The following is a 23,249-nucleotide window of genomic DNA, read 5'->3' as shown; positions in this document are numbered from 1 at the left end:
AAATATTTACTATCTTGCTATTTACATACATAAAAAGCTTGCCACCCCTGGTTTAGATAATAATTAATTGGGTTTTCTGATACACACAGCGTAAAATGTTCCTATTGTGCTAGGTCATGTCATAGTTGCACTCACAAAACTTTTTCTTTTTTCAAATTTTATTGGGGAATATTGGGGAACAGTGTGTTTCTCCAGGGCCCATCAGCTCCAAGTCACTGTTCTTCAATCTAGTTGTAGAGGGCGCAGCTCAGCTCCAAGTCCAGTGGCCATTTTCAATCTTTAGTTGCAGTTTTCAATCTTTAGTTGCAGGGGGCGCAGCCCACCATCCCATGCGGGAAAGGAACCAGCAACCTTGTTGTTAAGAGCTCACATGCTTTAACCAACTGAGCCATCCAGCCACCCCTCCAGAAGCTCAGAGGCAGCTCGTTGTCTTCAATCTAGTTGTGGAGGGCGCAGCTCACTGGCCCATATGGGAATCGAACTGGCAACCCTGTTGTTCAGAGCTCGTGCTCTAACCAACTGAGCCAACCAGCTGCCTTCTAAAAATGTTTAGTGACTACCTACCCCCACCAGTCATGGATCAGAGTTCCATAATTCCAACCTGGAATTCTCAAAGCCCACATCTGGAATAGGAGGTAAGAAGCTCCCTTTCAGCCTCAGGCCTAAGTTATCTTTAACTTAGTTTACATAAAGCTATGCATTTAGAGAGTTAGACAGTACTTACTCAGACTATTTCCCACTTGGCTAGCAAATTCTGTGGATCAGAACCCCAAAAGTGAGTAAGGTTGAAATGCACACCAAAGTCTTTACATTTATCTGTTCATGGTTCAGTTTAAGGTCTGTTATACGTCTGACCAAACTTAAGAAAAAAAATATTCAATTGCAAATCTTTTCATTTTAAGGCTATTAATTTTTTTCAAGTCTCTTATTTCAAACAAATTTAGTTTTTTTTGTTTTTTTTCCCAACACAGAAAGAATAAGCATTACTTGCTTGGTAACTGCAATTCCAAGTGACTAAGATACTCAAATTGTTTAAATGTATAGGAATTAAAATTACAAATGTGAAAATACTTCTCTTTACTTTGTAAATGTGTATACACTAGGATCTGATGAGTTTGTGATTAACTATTAAATCCAAGTCTGAAAATTGATTTGTGTCCTATGTGGTTTACAATTTGAAAGTTACTTGATCTTGAGAAATGTCTGCACTAAGCTAATTCTTTTCTAATATATGTTTCACTTCTTCCTGTATTTATGTATTTTATCTGAAAAGTTTAAGTATACTGATGTCAAATTGATGTCAAATTGCTAGAATTTATAAGTATACTATTCTATTTGGAAAAGAAACATTTTTATTTTCAAATGTGAACTTCTTCCACAGTTACTAATCTACAGTTACAAATAACTGAAGTAATATAACATTCTGTTTCTATATCATTTTATAGCATATAAAGAATTTTTGCAAAATTTTTTATTTTTAGTTTAGACTAAAAATGTCTTTAACAGAAAAAAGGCATTTGGACATCACTTGATTAATTTCATAAATTCAATCCTTTTGCAAATATGAATACTACATCAACGCAGCCAATAAATGATAAAATAAATCTTATGTTTGTTTAAAATGTACTAACTGTGAATCACTTTTTTAAAAAATTAACTTTGTATTTTGAATAATTTTAGGTTTTCATAAAAGATGCAGAGATAACAGAGTGATTTCACATGCAGTACTCCTCACCCAGTTTCCCCTAATGTTAACATTCTACATTCCTACAGACTATTTATCAAAACTAAGAAACCAACACATTTGATATGTTACTATTAACTGAACTCCAGCCTTCTTTCAGAGTTCATCTGTTTTTCCACTAATGTCTCTTTTCTGTTTCAGGATCCAATCTAGGATATCACATTGTATTTAGCTAAATCACTTTTAAAAGTAATAATTTTTTAAATTTCAAAGGAATAAAAAGAAGCACTTCCTTACCTGCTCTACGCCAAAACTTCATGTGTTTAATTCCAGCTGTAATTAATTTATCAGGCACGTAGGGGTTCATCTTTACAACAAAAATCTTATCTTTACTTCCTCTGAAATAAATACCAAAATATTTTAACTCTGAAGATAAATGTCTCCTGTAATAACTTTTGCCTAATCCATGTCCTGTCTTAACTACCCCATTACTGAATGCTTGGCCCGCTTGTCTCTCAGGTTTGTGCTATGTAATCATGCATCAGTATAGTTATTATTATTTTGTCATTATTTTAATTTACTATTAGCTCTTCTCAACAGAGTCTTAAAAGATAAGAACAGCTGAAATTGAACTTCTTTTGGATGGCACCGACTACAGTACTATGCATAGGGAATGCTATTTCTGGCATAAATGAGTTAAAGAAAATTTTATAATACTCCGTTATAGTTTAATATAGCCTTTCCAAACGCGAAGTTCCTCTTACACTCTATTTTATTCGGGCATTGTCTATATACTCTGAAAAAAAGCATTAATCTGTATTGTTAAGTGCTTAATGTCTCACTTTAACGAACAGGAAGTTAAAAAAAATAGTCTCTGACACTTGACTATTTCCTCCTTCAAATAAATTGTTAATATTTTTAATTATAAAAACAATACAGGCTTATTGAAAATTTAGAAAACAAGAATGATAACATAAAAAATAAACAATATATAGCTTCTTTGTGATATATGTGTGTATGTATCTTCTTTCACTCAAATATACAATATGAGCATTTTTATCATGCTTTCCAATCGCTATATAATAGCTTATCACATAGAATTCACTCTACCTGTAAATGGAGATTTTAGGTAAGAGCTATTTCCAATGTCATTTTACAGTTACATTAAAATGTGAGCTCACAAGGGATAAACTTATAAATGAATCCTGAAATAATTTACTTTTTACCATGATTATACTACACATTCAATGGTGATAAAGATGGTAGCAATAAAAACAGATTACATGTTTGCTTGATTTAAAACCTGTTTTAATTTTTTTAAATTTTAAGTCCAAAATAATTTCAGTATTTTGCCAATGTGACATCCAGTTTTTCCCCCCTACCTTGCTATTGAAAGTTTCTCTCCTTTCTTCCAGTCCCACAGCACAATAGTGTGGCTATCGTCTATTCCAACGGAAGCCAAACGTTTCCCATCCGCTATGAAAATTAATGAGAGAGACATACTGACCATGAACATTCAGAAGATAAAAACCATTTGGCACATATTCTAACGCTTCAGAACCACATTTAAAATTTTATAAAGTAATAGTAAATGTTAGGTATGTGTACAGCTTTAAAAAGAACCAGGATATATAAGGGGAGGGGAATCGTTTCTCAATGCATCTAAACATATCTGCTGACATTTTCTTTGACTTCATTTACCTTATCCACCAGGTTGGGATGGTGGGAAAGAAGAAAAGTTAGAAAAGTGGAAAAAAGAGATTTAAAAAATGAGAAGGAAAAGAAAAACTAAGAAAGAAGAAAAGATTTACTTCATTTAAGTTCACCATAAGAACTCTACTGTAATATAAGAAGAACTCATAGTGATCATGAAAAGTTAATCACATGAAAAATATATGTAGATTACAACTACATATTGCCATTAATATGACTGCTTTTAGTAAAGGCCAATTATTTCAGTTGTTACTATCACCAAGCAACAAGTAATGAATGTTTCAGACAAAGGATTGAGCTAAGTCAGTCATGCTGACAAGTGTGCATGTGTTTGTAAGTTGTAAAGGCTCAAACTACAATAAGACAGCTTGCCACTCTGCTATGCTCTCTGTAAACCTCAATCAGTTCCTTAATGCTACCTGTGGTATTTTTCTTGTTGACTCTCTTATTTTGCCATTCATTTTCTTGTTTCTCGACTTTTAGCAGATCACCGAACGTGTACATACGTTTCCCCCAAAACTCTACTACCGTGTTTCCTCGAAAATCAGACCTAGCCGGACAATCAGCTCTAATGCGTCTTTTGGAGCAAAAATTAATATAAGACCAGGTCTAATATAATATAACATAATAATATATATATGTAATATATGTAATATATTACATATAATATAATACCCGGTCTATATAATATAAGACCCGGTCTTATATACTATATATACTATATACTATATAGTCTTATATACTATATACTATATAAGACCGGGTCTTATATTAATTTTTGCTCCAAAAGCCGCATTAGAGCTGATTGTCCGGCTAGGTCTGATTTTCGGGGAAACGTGGTACCACTAGTATTAACTGAGATGGTTTTAGACGTTATGTAGACAAAGTTCTATTTTAATAGAAACATACTTATATTAGTGGTTTTTAAAAACTACACTCATTAAATTATAATTATAAAATAGCCAGGTAATCCATGCTTTCATAGCCGTGATTGCTTAGGACAAGAGTATGCACATTTGATTAACAATTTTGAAGGTCACAGCTAAATGACAAGTTTAGGCAACACTGATTTCAACTAAAATGCTATGTACTGCCTTGCATTTTGATAATTCTTACTGAGACAGAAAATAGCCTTACCTGAGAAATCAACAGCACAGACACCATACTGGTGGCAGCCCTTTAATATCGACAATGGTTTAATGGTCTCTGTATCCCATATGTGAACTGAGGGATCCCTACCTACCTAAAATAGAAAGAATTATAAAAATCATTTTACACAATTAAGTCATTTATTTTCATATCATTTAAAAGGAAGTAAAACAGGACATTTTACAGCCTTTGTCACATTTGCTATAGAAATTTATCAAATAAAAAATATAAAGCAGACTCTATATGTAACGGACTGATATTCTTACATTTGTTGAAAAGCTAATGAGGCTAGGCTCAGTGTTTCTAGGAATGTGCTAGAACTATGCGACGCCTAAATCTTACCATCTACTTCATCAATAAAGACAATGCTTACTGAACACCCATTATTGGTAGTGTTCCTATGTTAGACACAATGAGCACTAAGACATTCAAGTCAATTTTGCAAACTCATTGGGAAAACAAGATATTTTCAGTTACTTAAGCACATCTGGTAATATATACTTAATGAGGATGAAAATGTTGTAGAGAAAACCTTCATGGAAAAGACGATACTAGACCCAGGCCTTTAAAAAGTTCAGGTCTTGGATATAAAGCAAGCCAGCACATGCTAGGCTAGATACTGGTGTAAACAAGGGTGAGACGGGTTGAAGCTCCAAGCAGGTAAACAAGATTCTGAATAGACAAATTTACTGCAGCACATTACCACTTATCTTTTAACTTGGAGTATGTTTGCTAATGCACAGGTAAGCTATCAATTCTTAATTATCCCTTCAGACTCACGTAATCACTTCCTTTAACTGTAAGGATAAAGAGATATCATAGCTTTGCCTATAAAGGCAACTCCTGAAATAATGAATATGACACTCAATTACCATTAATTTTGAGATTAGTTTTATGTAAAGACACAATAAACACCACACAGCAATCAGCCAATATTTCACTAAGTTACTCAGCCAAATGTTACCAGTGACTGTTAAGTTTTTTCTATTTAAGTTCTGTAGAGTTTGATACTTTTGATAACTTCACAGCGCCACTCTCTCGGTTCTACTGTTTCCCCGAAAATAAGACCAAGCCAGACCATCAGCTCTAATGCGTCTTTTGGAGCAAAAATTAATAAGTCTTATATAAGACTGGGTATAATATAATATAATATAATACAACATACTAGACTATACTATAATACCGGGTCTTATATTAATTTTTGCTCCAAAAGATGCATTAGAGCTGATGGTCTGGCTTGGTCTTATTTTCGGGGAAACATGGTATGGTCTCCTTGACTTTTACTACTGAGTTTCCTTCACAATTTCATCACCTGTCCCTTAGCTACAAACTTCCCCAACATTCTATCTTTAGTACTCTGATCTTTTCATTCTACATTTTTGCCCTGAAACTTCTGGTTTCAATGGTTAAATAAACAAATGACTTCCACATTCTGCTGTTAAACTTTTTTCTGAATTCGACTTACATTTTCAATTGCTTATTGGACATCTCACATAGAGATGATGATGATGATGATGGTGATGATGATGGTGACGACCACAACGACAATGACAACTAACATTCACTGAGAACTAACTTTTGTGCCAGAAACTGTTCTAAACATTTTACAAGGATTGACTCTAACAATCAACAACGCTACGAGATACCGATACTATCCTTATTTTAAGAGATGTGGAAACCAAGGCCTAGAGAGGTTAGGTAATTTTCCCACAGCTAGTAAGTGGAGGAGCCTGGATTTAAACACCACATTCTGTGCTGGCCGAAGGAGTAACGGAGTATTTATTATCAGAGCACAGTTGGGGAGTGGGTCAGTCAGGGATGAGGGGAAAAGGGAGAGGTAAGGCGAGTTCTCAGATATGTTATTTAATCTAAGTTTTAGGAGGAGGAGGAGGAATGAGATAAAGTTGGAGGGTTAAACAGAAGAAGAGGGGAAGAATTTTCCTTTATAAGTTTATCTTTATATTTCCAGCACATTTCCTGGCATAAAGCACATGCTCTATGAATGTTTTTGAATGAATGGAAGAAAGGAAGGGGAGAAGAGGAAAGAAAGAAAGACAGAGAGGGGGAGGCACAAATGGAGGGAGGGAACATGGAGAAAGAAAAAAGGAAGAGTTTTCTCTCCTTTCAGGGAAGCTACATAGGATGATGAAAGTTGCCCACTCTAAGCCCACAGTATATCCTAGAGGATATATTTACACAGTGTTTAATGCCAGACAAACAAAAAGTGTTAGGCTTTACTACTTACTAGCTTAAAGATCTTTGAGAAAATTATTTACTTTCTTTAAACCTAATTTGTAAACTAGGGGGAATAGTTTCACTCTCATTGAGGTGAGGTGAGAATAAAATAAATATACACTAAGAAACTAGTAAAGTGCTTACATACACTAAGAATCTATAAACATCACCATTTCCCTTTCTTCTCTAATAATCCATATAGACAGGTATCAGTTAAGACTTTTCTCAACATTTTCTATTTCAATATTTCTGCTTTGTACTTTGGTAAACCTAAATAGGTTGCTATCATGACTGTAAAATAAAAACAATCATCCTGTTTGTCATAGAACATTTGTTAGATAACTTATTATGCTATTTTAGATAACTCAAAGAAACCATTATTTCTAAGTCTTTACATTTTCTATAACTTTTACTCACAAATTAAAAAAAATTAGTATTATCCTCACAGAAAGAAAGTCAGTCAGAGCTCTTAGTTCCAAATTCAAATTAAAATAATAATAATTAAAGCAGCACTCTAAGAAAAACTGTAGGAAAAAAGTTGGGGTAAATTTTATTTGTAATATGAAAATAAAATTCCATTCTAAAGAATTCTTTATTCTTCATTTCCTAGAATAAAAAGATAGATTTTTTTTTTTTTAGTGAACTTACCTAACTTTAAAGCCAAATGAAGGTCTAACCTATCTGGCCTGTTATAACGTAGTTTTTCAAAGGACATACCTGACCTGTTGCCACGTAGTCTTTCAAAGGATGCATAGCTAGGCAGAGAATATCGTCATCATGACCCAGGTAAAAGCGCTGTGTGTTCTGTTGTCGATTATAAATGACACCCACTGCTGCCACATGGTACACAATTTCACCAATTTGAGTATAAAACAGATTACTTCTACAGTCATAACCTCTGTAACTAAACATACAAAACATATCATATAATATTAAGTTTGGCCTTTTATCTGATAAACATGGACTATATAGAAGAAAAGTCGGTAACTTTTAGGTCATTTAATTTCTAGTTTTACAAGATACTTAACCATTAAAACAAAATACAAATATCTCAGATTCCATAAACCTTTATGAATTGCTCTGATTATAAATAGCTATATCCAAGCTATTGAATGAAAAAAGCAAGGTGCAGATAAATATATATACTACTATTTGCATAAGTACAACAGTAATTTTGTATACTATAAAACAAAAACAGGTTGGTTTTTTTTACAAGTGAAAGGGTATAGAAAAGAATAAATATTTGTATTTGTCTGTACATGCATATATATTTCTGGAGCTAAGTAACAGTGATTACCCTTGGAGTGGGGGAAATGATGGCTGGAGGGCAGAGGTGGGAAAAAGAGTTTTAAGGTATTCCCTTTTCTACACATTATTGAACCGTGAGAGTACATATTCCAAAAATAAGTTTAAACAATTTAAAAATATTATACACATCCAGAAAAAAGTAGCCAAATCTTCTTAAAGTGAACGCTACAATTCCATTTATAGCAACCTTTTTTTGCATTTTGAAGAAAACCAATTCATAAAACATAACTGCATAGGAATACTGCCTATTTTAACACTGGAGAAAAAATATTTTTGCTAAATAAATCCTTTTTGAAGTTCCTGAAAACATTATCAGTCAGGTAAGAACATGATTACTGGGTGAGGGGAAGAAAAGAATTGGATTGGAGCATTTGTTGTTCCAGGATGAAATGTGAGATCTGTATTGTCCAATGTCCTACGACAATCCAGAAACTGTATTTTATTGAAACTAAAATATGAAGGCCAAAATGCACAGGCAAAAAGAAGCCCCAGTACCATTCCAAATTAGACATATTTAGGAAAGATGATAATCCCTTACATTTTACTTATTCATTTGTTTAAAGAGATCCATTTCTATAAATATAATACTAAACTTTCATAGGACAAAATAATTTTTAATTTAATAAACACTTATATAGTGCTTATTATGTACCAGACAACATTGTTAGTCACCACAACTACTGACTTATTTCCTCCTTATCAGAACCCTGTGAAGTAGGTGCCGTTATTTCAATTTTACAGATGGGGAAACAGAGGCACTGAGAGGTAACGTGATCTGCTCAAACTCACACATCTAGTAAATGAAAGCTAAAATTCAAATACGTAAATGAAAAATAGTTGTTCTATACCCGTGAATAAAATGTAATCGAATACTATTTCCTGGAGCCTGTTCTCTTCTTTTAGAAGTACTGCTTTTTTGTTTCTCTTTGTATTGTTCTTTAAGCTGAGGTAGATCTTCTTTGTAAACCTTTAATGAACATAAGTAGAAATAGTCTTAGAATATATATTAACAAAGGTTTTCATAGATTCCCAAGTAACTTTCAGATATTGTGGTTACTATTGATCAGTGAAGTTTTAATAACTGTCTTAAATAGGAAGGTACTTTATGAACTTTACTCACTTGGAAAGAACTAATTTACATTTTCTATGTATCACACTGACAAATACATATTTAGTGTTCCATGATATCTTTATACTTCATAAGAGAATATTTTAAAGTGAATAAATAGGAATGTACTGTGACAAAAAGCTATAGGCAAATATAACACAGGCACACTTATTACATCAACCACTTACTATCAAAGAACACTTTACAAAATACACTTTAACTCTTAAAAAAGGAAAACAAATGGTCACACATGGAACATTAAAACCCACAAAAGATAACAGATGAATAAACAACAGGGAGCAAGATAAGGAAGAAACTAGACTTTTTCAGGGGAAAATCATGTGGTAATAAAAATTACCTGCCGACGGTAGGTGAGCTGTGTCTCTTGCTCAATTTCAGAATCCAGTTCTGGAACATCAGACAGATCTGAATCTGATTCATCACTATTAGAGTCAGCCAGACTTTCTGTAATTTAAAAAAAATGAAACGTTATTTGTTTTAAAAAGATTCATTTTCAAAACAGCACTGTAAAATTAATGATTAGGAGCTAATTGTGCCAATTGACATGGAGACAAACCATAAAACAATCAAATAAATTACCTATTCAAGTGACACAGATGTCAGTAAACTGTACTATAGATTATCTTCCTCTCCACCCACTGCAAACTCAATAGCTCTTTTAAATCCCTTCACTGGTTCCCCAAAGACTGCTACATCAAATTTAACTGTCTGTGCAAATATAAGTGAATATAACCTATAATTAACATGAAAAATAGCTAGAAATACTGTATGTAACAGATGAATTAACATTAGGTCATTTTCTTTTGTCAAAAAAAACACATACGAAACCTAGATACCCATCTCCCACAGAATACACTGTTTGTTTTGCTAATGTAACTGTTTCTTCCCTCATCATTTAATTAAAATACAACCCAAAGTCTTTGTATCGTATTTGACTTTGTAAAGACATCTGACTTTAAACATATAGACCTGATATTTTAATTTAAAAATTCTACTAATAAACTGTACTGTTAACTTATGAGGCTAGATTACATTTCAATAGTAAAATTGTTATTTTGGGGTTACTGAAGACTTATTAGACAGAGAAATTGTTTAGGCAGTGGGTACTACTCACCTTGGGGTGCTATGTGAAGAGCATCTTTTAGTTTTCTTTCAGGAATAAATTTCCACTGAAAGACAGAGTGATCTGCTCCACCAATAGAAATAACCCACTGATAATCATGTGACCATCTGACATTAGTTACGTGAGCCGAGTGGCCAATATATTTTTTAAACTTGGCCCCTATAACAAAAATATACCTTTAAATTGATAAACCAATGCCAACACACAAAAATACCACCTCATATAACAATTTCTATACCTGAACCAATGCATCCTCCTTCCATGATCTTAATTACGATCAAGGGAAAAACATGTTAATTCAAAAATTTGTTGAACAAATAAGTCTACACCAAGAGATGTAAATCTCTGTTCTCCTGATTCACAATACAATTTGACAGGACACATAAGGGCCACGAGGCATGATCTTATTGCTCTGGAAAAAAGCCTTCAGCCACAAGGGGGTCAATTTTTTCATATTAAGTTATTCGAATGTTTTCTTTTGAGGCTTTTCGTCTTAAGTGATATTCAACCAGTCTATTCCACTCCCACTATCCTCAGCCCTAGCAGCCACAGGATCCTTTTAAAATTTTAGTCATCAACAAAATACTAGCAAACCTAATACAGTAACATATAAAAGGAATTACACAATATAACCAAATGAGATTTATGCCAGGAAAGGAATGGTTGATTCAACATACAAAAGTCAATGAATGTAATATATCATATTAATCAAAATAAAATATGCCCAGTTGTCCCAACAATTGTCCTTTACGGTCATTTTTAAGTCTCTATATTTTGTATAATGTCTTTCAATATGGGTTTGTCTTATATTTCAATATGATTAGATTCAAACGATGTGTTTTTGGCATAGGCAATATTGTGCTCTTTTAGATACATCATTTCAAGGGGGCACCATTCTATGGTTAATGATGTTAAGTTGTATCATTCAGTTAAGGTGGTATATACCAGATTTCTCCAATTGTAAAGGAACTGTTTGACTTTGTGGTTAGTTTTTTTTAAAAATCTGTGTGATAGGAACCATTTTTGTGGTTCTAAGTTCTGAATACCTTCTCTATATCCTGCTTAGATAACCCTAGTATTTGGCAACATATACACATCCCTGTTAAAAGTACACTGAATACATAATGTTTGGCCTCATTTTGATAATGTTTTAAAAGTTTTATATTACGTTATAGAAGGCCTGTATGTCAGGATGGAAAGCTCCCTCAGTTAAAACCTAGAGAAAAACTTTCACCTTAGCCATGAATGTAGGGATAAAAGTATAAAAGATTTGAACAGAACTCATCTAAAATTAATGCTGTTATTTTAGAAATCACTGGGTTTTTTTGTTTGTTTTATTGTTTTTTGTTTGTTTGTTTTTTTGCAGCTTAATAGAAGTAACTTTCTAGATGGGTAACTTGCCGCAGTCCACCTAGTAAAATCCGATAAGGTAAGATTGGGTCCCATCCCTCTTATGTGAGAATACTTATTTGCCAATCCAGAGTACTTTGGCTACTACTTCCTTTGATAGGGTTCCTTAAGAAATCTTAGGCACCAGAGAGTCTTAAGAGGTAAAGCCAGAGATGCAGCAATTAAATTCCAAGTTTTTAAGAGGTACTAATTTTGTCATGTTTTGGCCAAATGAAGAAGAGTGATCTGAGCATCTGTTCTGACTGACTATACTGGGTGATAGCCCCAAGAGAGGTATAAATAATCCTCTAAGTCCCTTCCAAATTTTTTTCTCTGTGACTTTTCAAAGATCAATCCCTCTGGAGGAACCAAAGCAGAGCAACAAGAAAGTTATGGAAGAAGTCTGGGAAGCCAGTTATTTCTAATCAAAGGGATTGTGTTAATAATTATTTAATAACCAGCACTTGCTTATCTCTGATAAACGGGTATCTTAAAAGTGAACCTAGATAACATATCTTTCATGAAGTGACACTGACACACCAGGACCAAACATATTTTGCTACATGCTTCCAGAATTCCCTGTAATTACCCATGTAATTATACTTATGACACTAAAATGTAATAGTCTATTTAGTTGTTAACTCCTCTAATAAACTATAATCTCCTTGATGACAGGTGTGGTATCTTGTTTACTATGTATACCTAATGTCTGGTATAATGCAAAAAGTCACAAGGTATTTGAAGAAAGAAAGGAAAGAAGAAAGATCACATTTCCACTTTATTATGCCTGTACACTTGAGTTGGAACGCTAGATTGTAGAGGAGGAAGAAGTGTAATGCAGGAAACTGAGAGGGCATGAAAATGACTCCAACCCTTATAATTCATAAAGGGGGATGAAAGTGTGATATAAAGAATACTAGAGCTGAAATCAAAAGACAAGAGCTTAAGTGTCAGTTCGACTATTTAATAGCACAGGACCTTGAGCACATCACTTCTCTTGAGCTCCATTTCCATTTTAATATAAAATGGAGTGTAAGTTCTCAAAATCCCTTTATTATGAAAACTCTGATCTATGATAGGAAATGACAAAAAAAATAGTTAAGGCTTAAATAGAATGTTATCAATTAGGACTAATACCTCAGAGAAAAGATTCATCAAGGCATGCTGAAATAGTTTTTGATAGGATAAAGCAATATACTAAAATATTTGTTTTGATGGTCTCACTTATTTCCTTATTTGTTTTAGAATATATTTTAACAAAAAGTTAATATGAGATAAATCTCTTCAATAAATTGTAGCAATATCACAAAAGATTTTTTCCCATGTACTATGTTTTAGTGTCCTGAAAACTTCTAGATATAAAATATATGAGAATATCTTTCTTATATATATATATATAAAATTTTTCCTTTCCAGAATATCTTTCTGACCCAAGTAAAAGGAAGAATTTCTTAATATACAAAACAGCACTAAACATACAAAAAGAGATAGATTTGACTACATTGAAATTAAGAACTAGTCAATAAAAGACATCATTAAGAAAATAAAAACACAAGTCAACTGGGAAAAGACAGTTACAATCCATGAAAATTACCAATTATATTTATTTGGAGTACAAAAATAACTTCAACAAATCAATAAAAGAAACAACTCTATAGAAAAATGGGTAAAAGATATGAACTTGTGTTTTACAGAAGAGGAAGTGCAAAAGACCAAAGAATATCAGAAAACATGGTAAACCTTATCATACTTAGACAAATGTAAATTAAGACCACAATGTGACGCCATGTACACTAACTAAATTCACAAAAATTAAAAAGTGTGGCAATGCCAAGTGCTGAAGAGGATGTGGATCCACAGGGTTTGTAAAATGGTATAACCACTTTGGAAAACAATTTGGCATTTCCTTATAAATTCTCCATGACCCAGCAATTTTACTCCTAGGTATATGTCTTTGAGAAACTTGCATATAATAGCAGAAATTTGACCCAATGTCCATCGACAGGGGGATAAATGCATGAATTGTATCATATATTCACAACACAGTACTTTACAGCAGTGAAAACCAAATACACTGGAGCTACAAGCAACAATATGGATGAATCTTAGAAAAACAATGCTGAGTAAGTCCCCATAATAAATCTGTTGTATTGTTTGATACTTGTTTTGTTTTCCAATGAATTTTCTTCTTGAATCTAAAGAAATATTTTTACCAAAATATAAATTTTCGTTTGTCAATAAGTACAGAGAGAGTCTTGGCAATTAATAACAATGGAGGTGACAGTTAAAGCAACAGTGCCCTCACCTCTCCATTCTGCCCCACCCCCACCTCCTCACCCTCTACCATAAGTCCTGTGCTGTTAGGAAGAATTGATTATTTGAGGGAGATTATGGTCAAAAGCAAAAACATCTAGGGAGAAAAAGGGTAATAATGAAGGAAAAAAAGGAGTAGTGCTTTGTGCTGGGATTTGAGGTGGCTAAATGTGGAAGAGGATCATTTTTTCTGGGCTAACCTCATACATTTTGTGTTTCAACTGCATTGATTCTATAACCTGAGCTAATTCTATTATTTAACTTCTTTCCACATTTTGTTAAAGCTGCACTTTTTAGAATATAATGGATATAACCTAAGTAGATACCTAAAATATATTAATACATTAGATACAATCTTTTCCAAAACTTAAGTTGGATCTTAAGTACAACTTAATGTATGAAATAATGTACACCTTCATAACTAATCTAAAAAAGATAATTTTCTAATAATATTGCTAATTTTATGCAAGTATGTAAATTCAATAAACGCAGACTCTTAAAAAATACTTCTACTAAACCTTTAAATATGCCTTAGTTACAGCCTATCTTTTGCTCTCCTAATTACCTACCCATAGTCTCAAGCTGATTTACATGTGCCTAGAAATGAATAAAACCCCTTACCATAAAATAAATTTCTAACAAAAAGGAATAAAAGAGAAAGAGTGTATGCTTGAAGCAGTGACGGAACAAGACTAATTTTTCCTAGACTTTGGTAAAATATTCCCACAGCAATTCAGAAGACTACTACACACATTTTATAAATGAAATAAAATGACCATGCAATAAAAATGCTGTCTTCCCTGTTGAAAACATAAAAATTGTCAATAAAACCCATTTACTTGATAAAGAAAACTCAGAAAATGAAAGTATTTTTGTTTTTGCATAGAGGTCAGTATGTGAAATAATGAGTAGAAGCAGTGTCTCGTGATTAATCTTACTATACCTCACACCTTCTAACTGGGTAAGTATCATTTTGAGTCACAGTAAAATTGGTTATGCCTGGTGACTCTCATGTCCTGTCTATATGGTGGGATCCAGAAATAGGGTACTTTAATTGCTAGAACTTAGCTAGCCTCTATTAACACACTCGGCATCACTTATGTATGCACTTTCACACGCACCTAGGAAGCTGACGCCTCACAGACAGGAATCCGGAGCATGGCATAGCTGGCAGGATCTGGAGCTCACCACTTTACTGCGAGGGCACCACCACAGAAATACCGCCTAGACTTCTGGGAAAACTGGGCCCTTAAGTTTGACATCAATGGACTACCTACTGTGTTTCCCCAAAAATGACAACCTAGCCGGACAATCAGCTCTAACGCGTCTTTTGAAGCAAAAATTAATGTAAGACCCAAACTTATATAAGACCGGATTTTATATTATAGTAAAATAAGACCAGGTTTTATATTATATTATGTTATGTTATGTTATATTATATTATATTATATTATATTATATTATATTATATTATTTAAGACCCAGTCTTATGTTATAGTAAAATAAGACCAGGTCTTATTTAATTTTTGCTCCAAAAGACGCATTAGAGCTGATTGTCCAGCTAGGTCTTATTTTTGGGGAAACACGATATTTCAGTGAAACTATTTTAGCTGTTGCCATAACCACCTTTTACTAAACTTCATGTTACCATTTACTCAAAAGGTTTTATCAACAACCAGATAAAAATTATTACTGCTTTTCTTATGGCAGAATAGTATTCCATTGTGTATATATATACCAGACCTTCTTTATTCAATCATCTATCGAAGGACACTTTGGTTGTTTCCATGTCTTGGCCACCATAAATAAGCTGCAATGAAAATCGGAGCACATATATCTTTATGGATAAATGTTTTCAGATTTTTTGAGTAGATCCCCAGGAGAGGGACTGCTGAGTCATATGGAATAGTGCCATGGATCTTGAGATTATTATGCTAAGTGAAATAAGTCAGACAGAAAAAGGCGAGAACCATGATTTTACTAATATGTGGGATATAAAACTGAAAGCAACAAATATGACAAATGAAGAAACAAACACTGATGGACACAGGCAATAGTTTAGTGGTTACCAGAAGGTAAGTGGGGAGAGGGATGGTAGACAGGATTAATTATATGGTGATGGAAGGAGACCTGACTCTGGGTAGTGAACACACAATGTGATACATAGATGATGTACTACAGAATTGTACACCTGAAACTATGTAACTTTACTAACCATTGTCACTCCGACAAACTTCAATTAAAAAAAAATTATTACTGCTGTAGGTGTTGACGCTCTAGGAATACACTCATATAAATATAAAGCCCCGTGCTGTAGAAGAGAGCTCTTTGAAAATTAAATCTTAGAAGAAACTTTGATTTCCCAAAGTAGTAAGTATGCTTTTTTTAAAAAAAAAATAGCTACAATGAAAATTATTTTGTGTTCTGTTTTATATTATCTTTGGTTTCCAGGAAGCTCTGATTCAATTTTGATGTTTCACTATTGTCATTTTCTTTATCTGACTTTAATACTATGGTACTTCTATTTATATTTTTTCCCTGGTATTCATTCTCTATTCATATTATTTTAGTACTTATCGACCTGTTATTAGCTGACTCAAATACTTTATGGAACAAAGCATGGAATAAATAATACAGCATTTCATTTAATTATCCCCAGGACTATGAACAGAGTAACTAACATCATTTTAGAAGAGATTCAAGAAAAAGAGGTGATACACAAAATATGTAGAAAATAACCCCTTATTTTTCTTAGCCCCACACTTACAGAAAATATGCAAATGTCAAAACAATATATGTTAAGGATTTAAGCAAAAACACACTCACGTGAAAATCAACCAACAAACCAATACATTCCAAACTGTAACCTGCACTAGTACAGCTGACTACTTCATGAGAATTCTTGAGAAAAAGACATAAGAAAAATATCTCCTAAAAGATATATGTTCAACAAGTTAAATGATTCAAGTAATAAGCTATAAGAAACATATAACTAACACTGTACAGTCTGACTCGATGAAGCAAATCTGGAAGTGGGGAGAAAAACGGTTCTTTAAAAAGAAAGAGGTATTAATCCATTCATAGTATATGAATTCAAAAATAATTTTCTAATAAAAATTTCACGTCCAAAAATAAATGTAACATATGACCATAATTTTTAATTAGCAAAAGTAGCTAATTCTGTTCATTTTCATGAAACCCTTCACCAAATAATCAATATCCATATTTTAAAAAATATAAACCCTTATTTATCTCAAGACTAATTTTTTGCAAGATCTCAAGTCTTTTATAAGAGAGAGGTTACTAAATAGTATTTTGAAAGAAAAAGTACCTTTTCTTAAACAAGGATATCGGAATAATTTTACAATTCCATAGTCATCAGCTGTAACTAAAACTTGGCCAATATAGTTTCCATCTACTGAATTTATATCATTGATATCTGAATACTTCGGCCAAATTCCATTTACTTCAAGGCCTGAAACACATGTCCATGAAGCCCAGTGAACACCTTTTATTTCTTCTTTATTTGTCACTTCCTTTCCTCCTAAAAATAAACCAGAGTCTTAATTTATTTCACTTGATTTTTATTCAAGTATAAACTGTATTGATAACATGGTAAACTCAAAAATTTTAATAGCTTCCCACTCCAGTTAAAGTAGATACATGAATAGGTAGGTAAATATGGCAAGGAGAGAAGAAAATTAGAGAGTTTTTAAAAAGCCACTACTAAAATTATACTGATTCGGACACAAACACAGATTTGATTATGATGTAGCTTAGCAGGTTCACCCCATGTGGAGAATAAAACCCTCTATTAAAATCATGCTACGGATTACTCACAACAGGGTAAGTCAGAAGAAAAATTAAAAGCTATAAGAAAGTGGCAAATTGGGTACTAAAAAAAAAAACCTTAAAAGACACATGGTTGACAAAAAGAGAGAACTGAAAAAGACAGAAGGAAAAACAAGTGGGGAGTAATACATTTACATTACATTAGGTAACAGGACTTTAGGATTCAGTCGATCTTCATTACATATTGTTACTGAAAAACTTTTGGGGAAATGTATTGATTTACTTCTGTATTTAGCCTTATCAACCAAATTACTGGAAAATGACTAACTCACTAAGCATAATACTAAATAAAGTACTGAGAGAGAACATTTTGATAATTGTTTTTATTCTTCTCTTTTTAAATCTTTGATGGAAAAGTTTTCAAATTTAGTTTGTTAGCAGTATTATTAGTCTTTGCAAACTTTATTTGAGGTAACCACAAAATACCAAATAATTTATGGTCGGATATTTGTAGCAATTATATTTAATTAGTTCCACCCATAAAAATGGCATTTTGACTTTCTAACATACACAGGACGTTACCATATACTATTCACATGACATGGAATTCAACATAAAGGAGATCTTAGATCCTCCAAGCAAAGAAATTTTAATTAACAAGAGGATTTCCATATAATAGGGCAACTTTATAGAAAAGATCACAATGCCTGAAATATTAGCTCAGACTTTCACTGATTTCCTATAACCAAAAGTAACTTACATCTGCTTGTAATGAAATTCTAAAATATGTTATGGGCACTAAAATCTACAAATTATATATAATTTATTAGAAATTTTTACCTGGCATCCTATAAAATAGTCTTTTACCATATCCATCATTTGTCTGTAAATATCTACTGTTTGATGACCAGTCCATATGAGTGATGAAACTAAGTGATCCCACACATTCCCCAAATTTTTTATAACGCTGAGCAACTCCATAAATATCAACTGAGCTGTCATTGCATCCAACAGCAAGGTAAGTTCCGTCTGGTGAATATTTTAACTCATGAATTGCCTCCTTCCTATCTTTAATATGTACAACTTCTGTCATATCTCTGTAAAGAAAAAAAAATAATTAGACCATATGAAAAAAAATCACTACAGAATTAGTTCAGTTTTCAAATGTGTCTAAAATGACTGTGAGGCTGTATCAAATATTTATAAACCATGAAACAAATGTAAATGAGACAACTAGTATTAATTCATGAAAAATTATTGGGCTGAACCGAAATATATGACCACAATATATGCTGGAAGTAGAGAAAAATGCTGAATTTCAGTTCCTAACTTACTTTATTTTTAAGTAGTTTAGAGATTCATACTAAATTTCTGAAGCCACACGATAAAGGAAATAAAGTCACAAAGTTTTATGCTGGAGTTCCTCATAAACATTGAGTTTATGAAAATTGCTTCACTATAAACACCATGATTTTCAAATAAATTTTTATAATGAGCCAAATATACAAAACTACATTTAGGAAATAAAAATGGAATTTATTTGTACTATTTCAGTAACAAATTTGAATACATATCTTTCTATAACTACCACTATTTTTATTTCAACCTCTTTGACCTTTTTAAAAAGAATACAAATTCTTCCCAATCCTAACCATGTCAACCAGTGAAATTAAATAGTTTTTCAATGATGCCTTATAACTGAGTTTCCAAAATAATACAGGTATTGGCAACAGCTATAAAAATGTATAAACACTTAGTTTAACACCATTGAGTTTCCAAAGTTGTGGAGTTGGTGGGGAGAGGGAAGATGAGAAGCAGCAAAGGAGAACAGGCAAGAGGAAGAAGTGAGAATTCCTAGTTCCAATTAAGGCCAGGGTCTTTTTTCCATATAAATTTTGCATTACCAATCTGAAATGCTCCAAGTAAATAATTTCAAAAACAGAAGTTTTGAATGGATATTTCCCAATTTTTAAAGTTTCTAAATGGACAATTTAAAGCAATCAAACTAAAATTTCTTCCAGTAACACTAAGTACTTCATTTTTCACACTGGGGATATAAAGATTAACTCATCTTCTGTGAGAGATGGATATAAAATTATACATTATAACTGATAAAATGTGGTGAGTGCTCAAAAGATATGTAGGAAGTTCTACAAGAAATACTGAAAAAAGATTAAAGACTAAAGGCAGGAAGAGACAAGAGTGATAAGCTAAGTATTAAGAGAGGAGGGAAGGTTTTGCAGGCAGAAGACACTGCCTGAGCAAAGGCATGGAAGTATACAAATATATGGTACGTAATAGATAATACAATGTGGATATAAGAATAAGTGGGAAAGGTAGTGCTTGTTGGGGTTAAAGAGAGAAATTGAGGATACGGTGTCACACATCTGAAGTATTGCCAAGGAATTTGCGCTTTACCCTGGTGTTAATCAAATAAAGAGAAGAAAATCAGCCCTTTAGATAGAGGAAGGATAAGATTACCTATGCAAAAATACAGAGCAATAAAAGCAGAAAGCTAGGTCTGTCCTTTGGGCACTCCAGTATTTACTGCTAGGCAGAAGGTAATTAGCCTACAAAGAAAATAGAACCAGAGAAGTAGGCTGAGAAGAAAATAGAGAATGAACACCCAAAACCAGGGAAGAGAACACTTTGAGAAGGACCAAATTGTTAATGGGGTCAAATACTGCTGGGAATCAATTTAGATGAGAACTGAAAAATGTCTCCTGGCTTTAGTGACAGGTTACTACCGTGTTTCCCTGAAAATCAGCTCTAATGCGTCTTTTGGAGCAAAAATTAATATAAGACCCAGTCTTATTTTACTGTAAGACTGGGTATAATATAATATAACATAATAATATAATATAATACCAGGTCTTATATTAATTTTTGCTCCAAAGGACGCATTAGAGCTGATTGTCTGGCTAGGTCTTATTTTCGGGGAAATCGGGTATTAGGGAGGGTTTTTCCTATGTAAGGATGAAAGCAAAGCTATATTGGAATGGGGGTAGAAAGTTGATCAGTTAATTGGATGAAAAGAGAGACAGTAAATTAGACAGTTTATTGAGAATTTCACTGTGAAAAAAAGGAGAGTATAAATGTGATATGAGTAGAGAGACACTTAAATTTAGGTGGGAATTTTAAGATAGGACTTATTTGAGCATGTTTGGGGCAGGGGAAGAGGGGCAAAAAAAAACTTTGATGTCAAAAATTAATGGACATATGCAAAGAGTTACTTTTTTAAAGCCAGGAAACAACTTTTGGAAATGATTATTCCCATGAAAATGGGGCAAAATACAAACAGGCTGAAAATATTTGAAATGAATATGTGATTAGGTATGGAAAACTGTCCTAATCCTTTTAATATTGATATAACATGGTAGTGACACTGTCAGAAACAGACAAAGGGCTAGCTATTGGTAGAATCCAAAATGACAATATTAATGCTTTTACAACTAAAGTCTACCCCATACCCTACAGAAAACCTTACTCCATCTTCAGCATAATTCCTATCAAGCTCTTCTACTGAAGTCTCCCTAACTATTCTTAAGAATGAATGAGTGCCTCTGAGGACTTTGGTGCGGATAACACCAGGCAACTCACCATAAGCCGTGTGTGTGTGTGTGTGTGTGTGTGTGTGTGTGTGTGTATGTGTGTATTCTAATTTGAAAAATATTTGCAATTTTTCATTTGACTCCATATTAGTGTTTCTTTTAATATAAAATTGTTAACATTTTTTATCACAAGGAAGAGATGTTCTAGGAAGTTATGTAACTTTGTCTTGGCACAGCACCTTGTACCCCAATTTAAGAATCAGTGTTAGATTCTAATCCATGTTCCTCCAATAACATAACCACTCCTGTAGGTACTTTAGTACTGTTATACGTATAAATCTTGCTTTATGATATGGAGAATATATATAAGCAAACCAGAAAGAAATAGTGACCAGGTAAATTTAGAAGGATTAAGAGTATTTTTTGTGTTAGAATTTTATGGTTAAACTACAAAGGCATTTATTTAACAGTCATAACAACTATTCCAGTAATACTGTCAGCAATGCTGAATTCAGTTGCTAAAGTACTGACTTATTAGAAATAAGAACTTATTTATCCAGTTTCTTGCACCCAATAATTAAAAGGGCAAATCTTGAAAAACTAGTAATGGCTACTGTTAATGCATACCAGCTAAATAATAGTCACTTAGCTGTTTTACATGCTAAGTGACTAATATTAAATTTCTGGTTGCAAAAACAACATAAGTGTATTTAATGCCACTGAATTTTACACTTAAAAATGGTTAAAATGGTAAATTTTATATTTTACAATAATAAAAATTATTAAGAGAAAAAAATCTCAGCATACATCTTTGTAAAAACCTGTCCCAGAAAGAGGAGTTACCATCTACAGAATCTCAGAAGTACAAGAGAACATGATGTGTCTGAAAAAGTGAAAGATATTTTATACATGTTGAAAGAAAGAAATTGAGGTAGAAAGAAACAGGCTGCAGAGATGGGCATCACAGGCTATGTTAATTAAGGATGTAGGGACTTCCTCTTAAGGACAATACAGAGCTTTTATCATACTTTAGAAAGAGGAGGGATGCAAACAAACGTGTTTTAAAAGATCACTATAACTGTAGAATGAAAAAAAGGTTTCAAAGGAAGCAAAATAGGAAGGAGACCAGCTGCGATGCTATTCCACCAATCCAGTCAGGAGATAGTAGAAGCCTATATAAGAATACAATGGTGAGAACAGAAGTGAACAGATTAATTTGAGAGCAATTTAAATAGTAAATTCTCCAGAACTCTGTAATTAACTAGACAAGAGAGGCAAAAGTTGAGAAATGAATTAATGGTTTGTGAATTGGGCAACTGGGTGGATGGTCCTATCATTCATTAAGGCAGAGAAGAAAGATTTCATAAATATTTATTCTTGCGAACACTCATGGATCTATGGCAAAATTTTTAATGGCTGTATAGAATTCAGCTGAATGTACCATACCTATAATTGAATACCAGATATTAACTGCTTGAGTGAATTCTTTAAACTTTTCTAATTATCCAAAGGGAGAGATGTGGACATTTTTTTCAAAACATAAAGCTACAAAAAAATAACAAAACCATTCATCCATTTTTAAAGCCTCAACATTCCCCCCACCCTCAATGGCAGAGAATTATTACTGAAAATCAATATTACCAAGGAATGGAAGTCAGGACCCAAACGCATAGCTCAAAATTTTAGCCATCAATCTACTAAGCATTCTTAACCCCCAAAATTAAGGTTTCTGAGTTAACTTAATTTTCTGACAAAACCATTTTTACAAATATATTTTTTATATTTAATGAAACTAATATCTGAAATACATACATATTCATAAAGAAGGAAAAGGGTAAAAACAATGAGTATTATACATTCTAT

At 32.8% G+C, this 23,249-nt stretch overlaps 1 protein-coding gene across 9 annotated transcripts in view; it reads right to left on the bottom strand.

Annotated features, from left to right (window-relative positions):
* Positions 1–23,249, bottom strand: part of EML5 (EMAP like 5) — a 155,562-nt gene that overhangs the window by 77,147 nt on the left and 55,166 nt on the right. For all 9 annotated transcript variants that reach the window (XR_004423288.1, XM_033109198.1, XM_033109200.1 and 6 more), the window contains exons 9-17: positions 18,676–18,932; positions 17,375–17,587; positions 10,333–10,500; positions 9,556–9,662; positions 8,938–9,056; positions 7,499–7,685; positions 4,535–4,640; positions 3,067–3,160; positions 1,982–2,082 (exon numbers count right to left, since the gene is read on the bottom strand). Coding sequence is in view for 8 of the 9 variants with exons in the window: in XM_033109198.1 (XP_032965089.1) it covers positions 1,982–2,082; positions 3,067–3,160; positions 4,535–4,640; positions 7,499–7,685; positions 8,938–9,056; positions 9,556–9,662; positions 10,333–10,500; positions 17,375–17,587; positions 18,676–18,932 (1,352 nt within the window). In the remaining variant the exon portion in view is untranslated. The remainder of the gene's footprint in view (positions 1–1,981; positions 2,083–3,066; positions 3,161–4,534; positions 4,641–7,498; positions 7,686–8,937; positions 9,057–9,555; positions 9,663–10,332; positions 10,501–17,374; positions 17,588–18,675; positions 18,933–23,249) is intronic.

This window comes from Rhinolophus ferrumequinum, chromosome 6, assembly GCF_004115265.2.
Source record: "Rhinolophus ferrumequinum isolate MPI-CBG mRhiFer1 chromosome 6, mRhiFer1_v1.p, whole genome shotgun sequence".
Lineage (NCBI taxonomy): Eukaryota > Metazoa > Chordata > Mammalia > Chiroptera > Rhinolophidae > Rhinolophus > Rhinolophus ferrumequinum.
The sequence above is the reverse complement of the archived record's forward strand: the minus strand, read 5'-3'. Positions and strand labels throughout refer to the sequence as shown.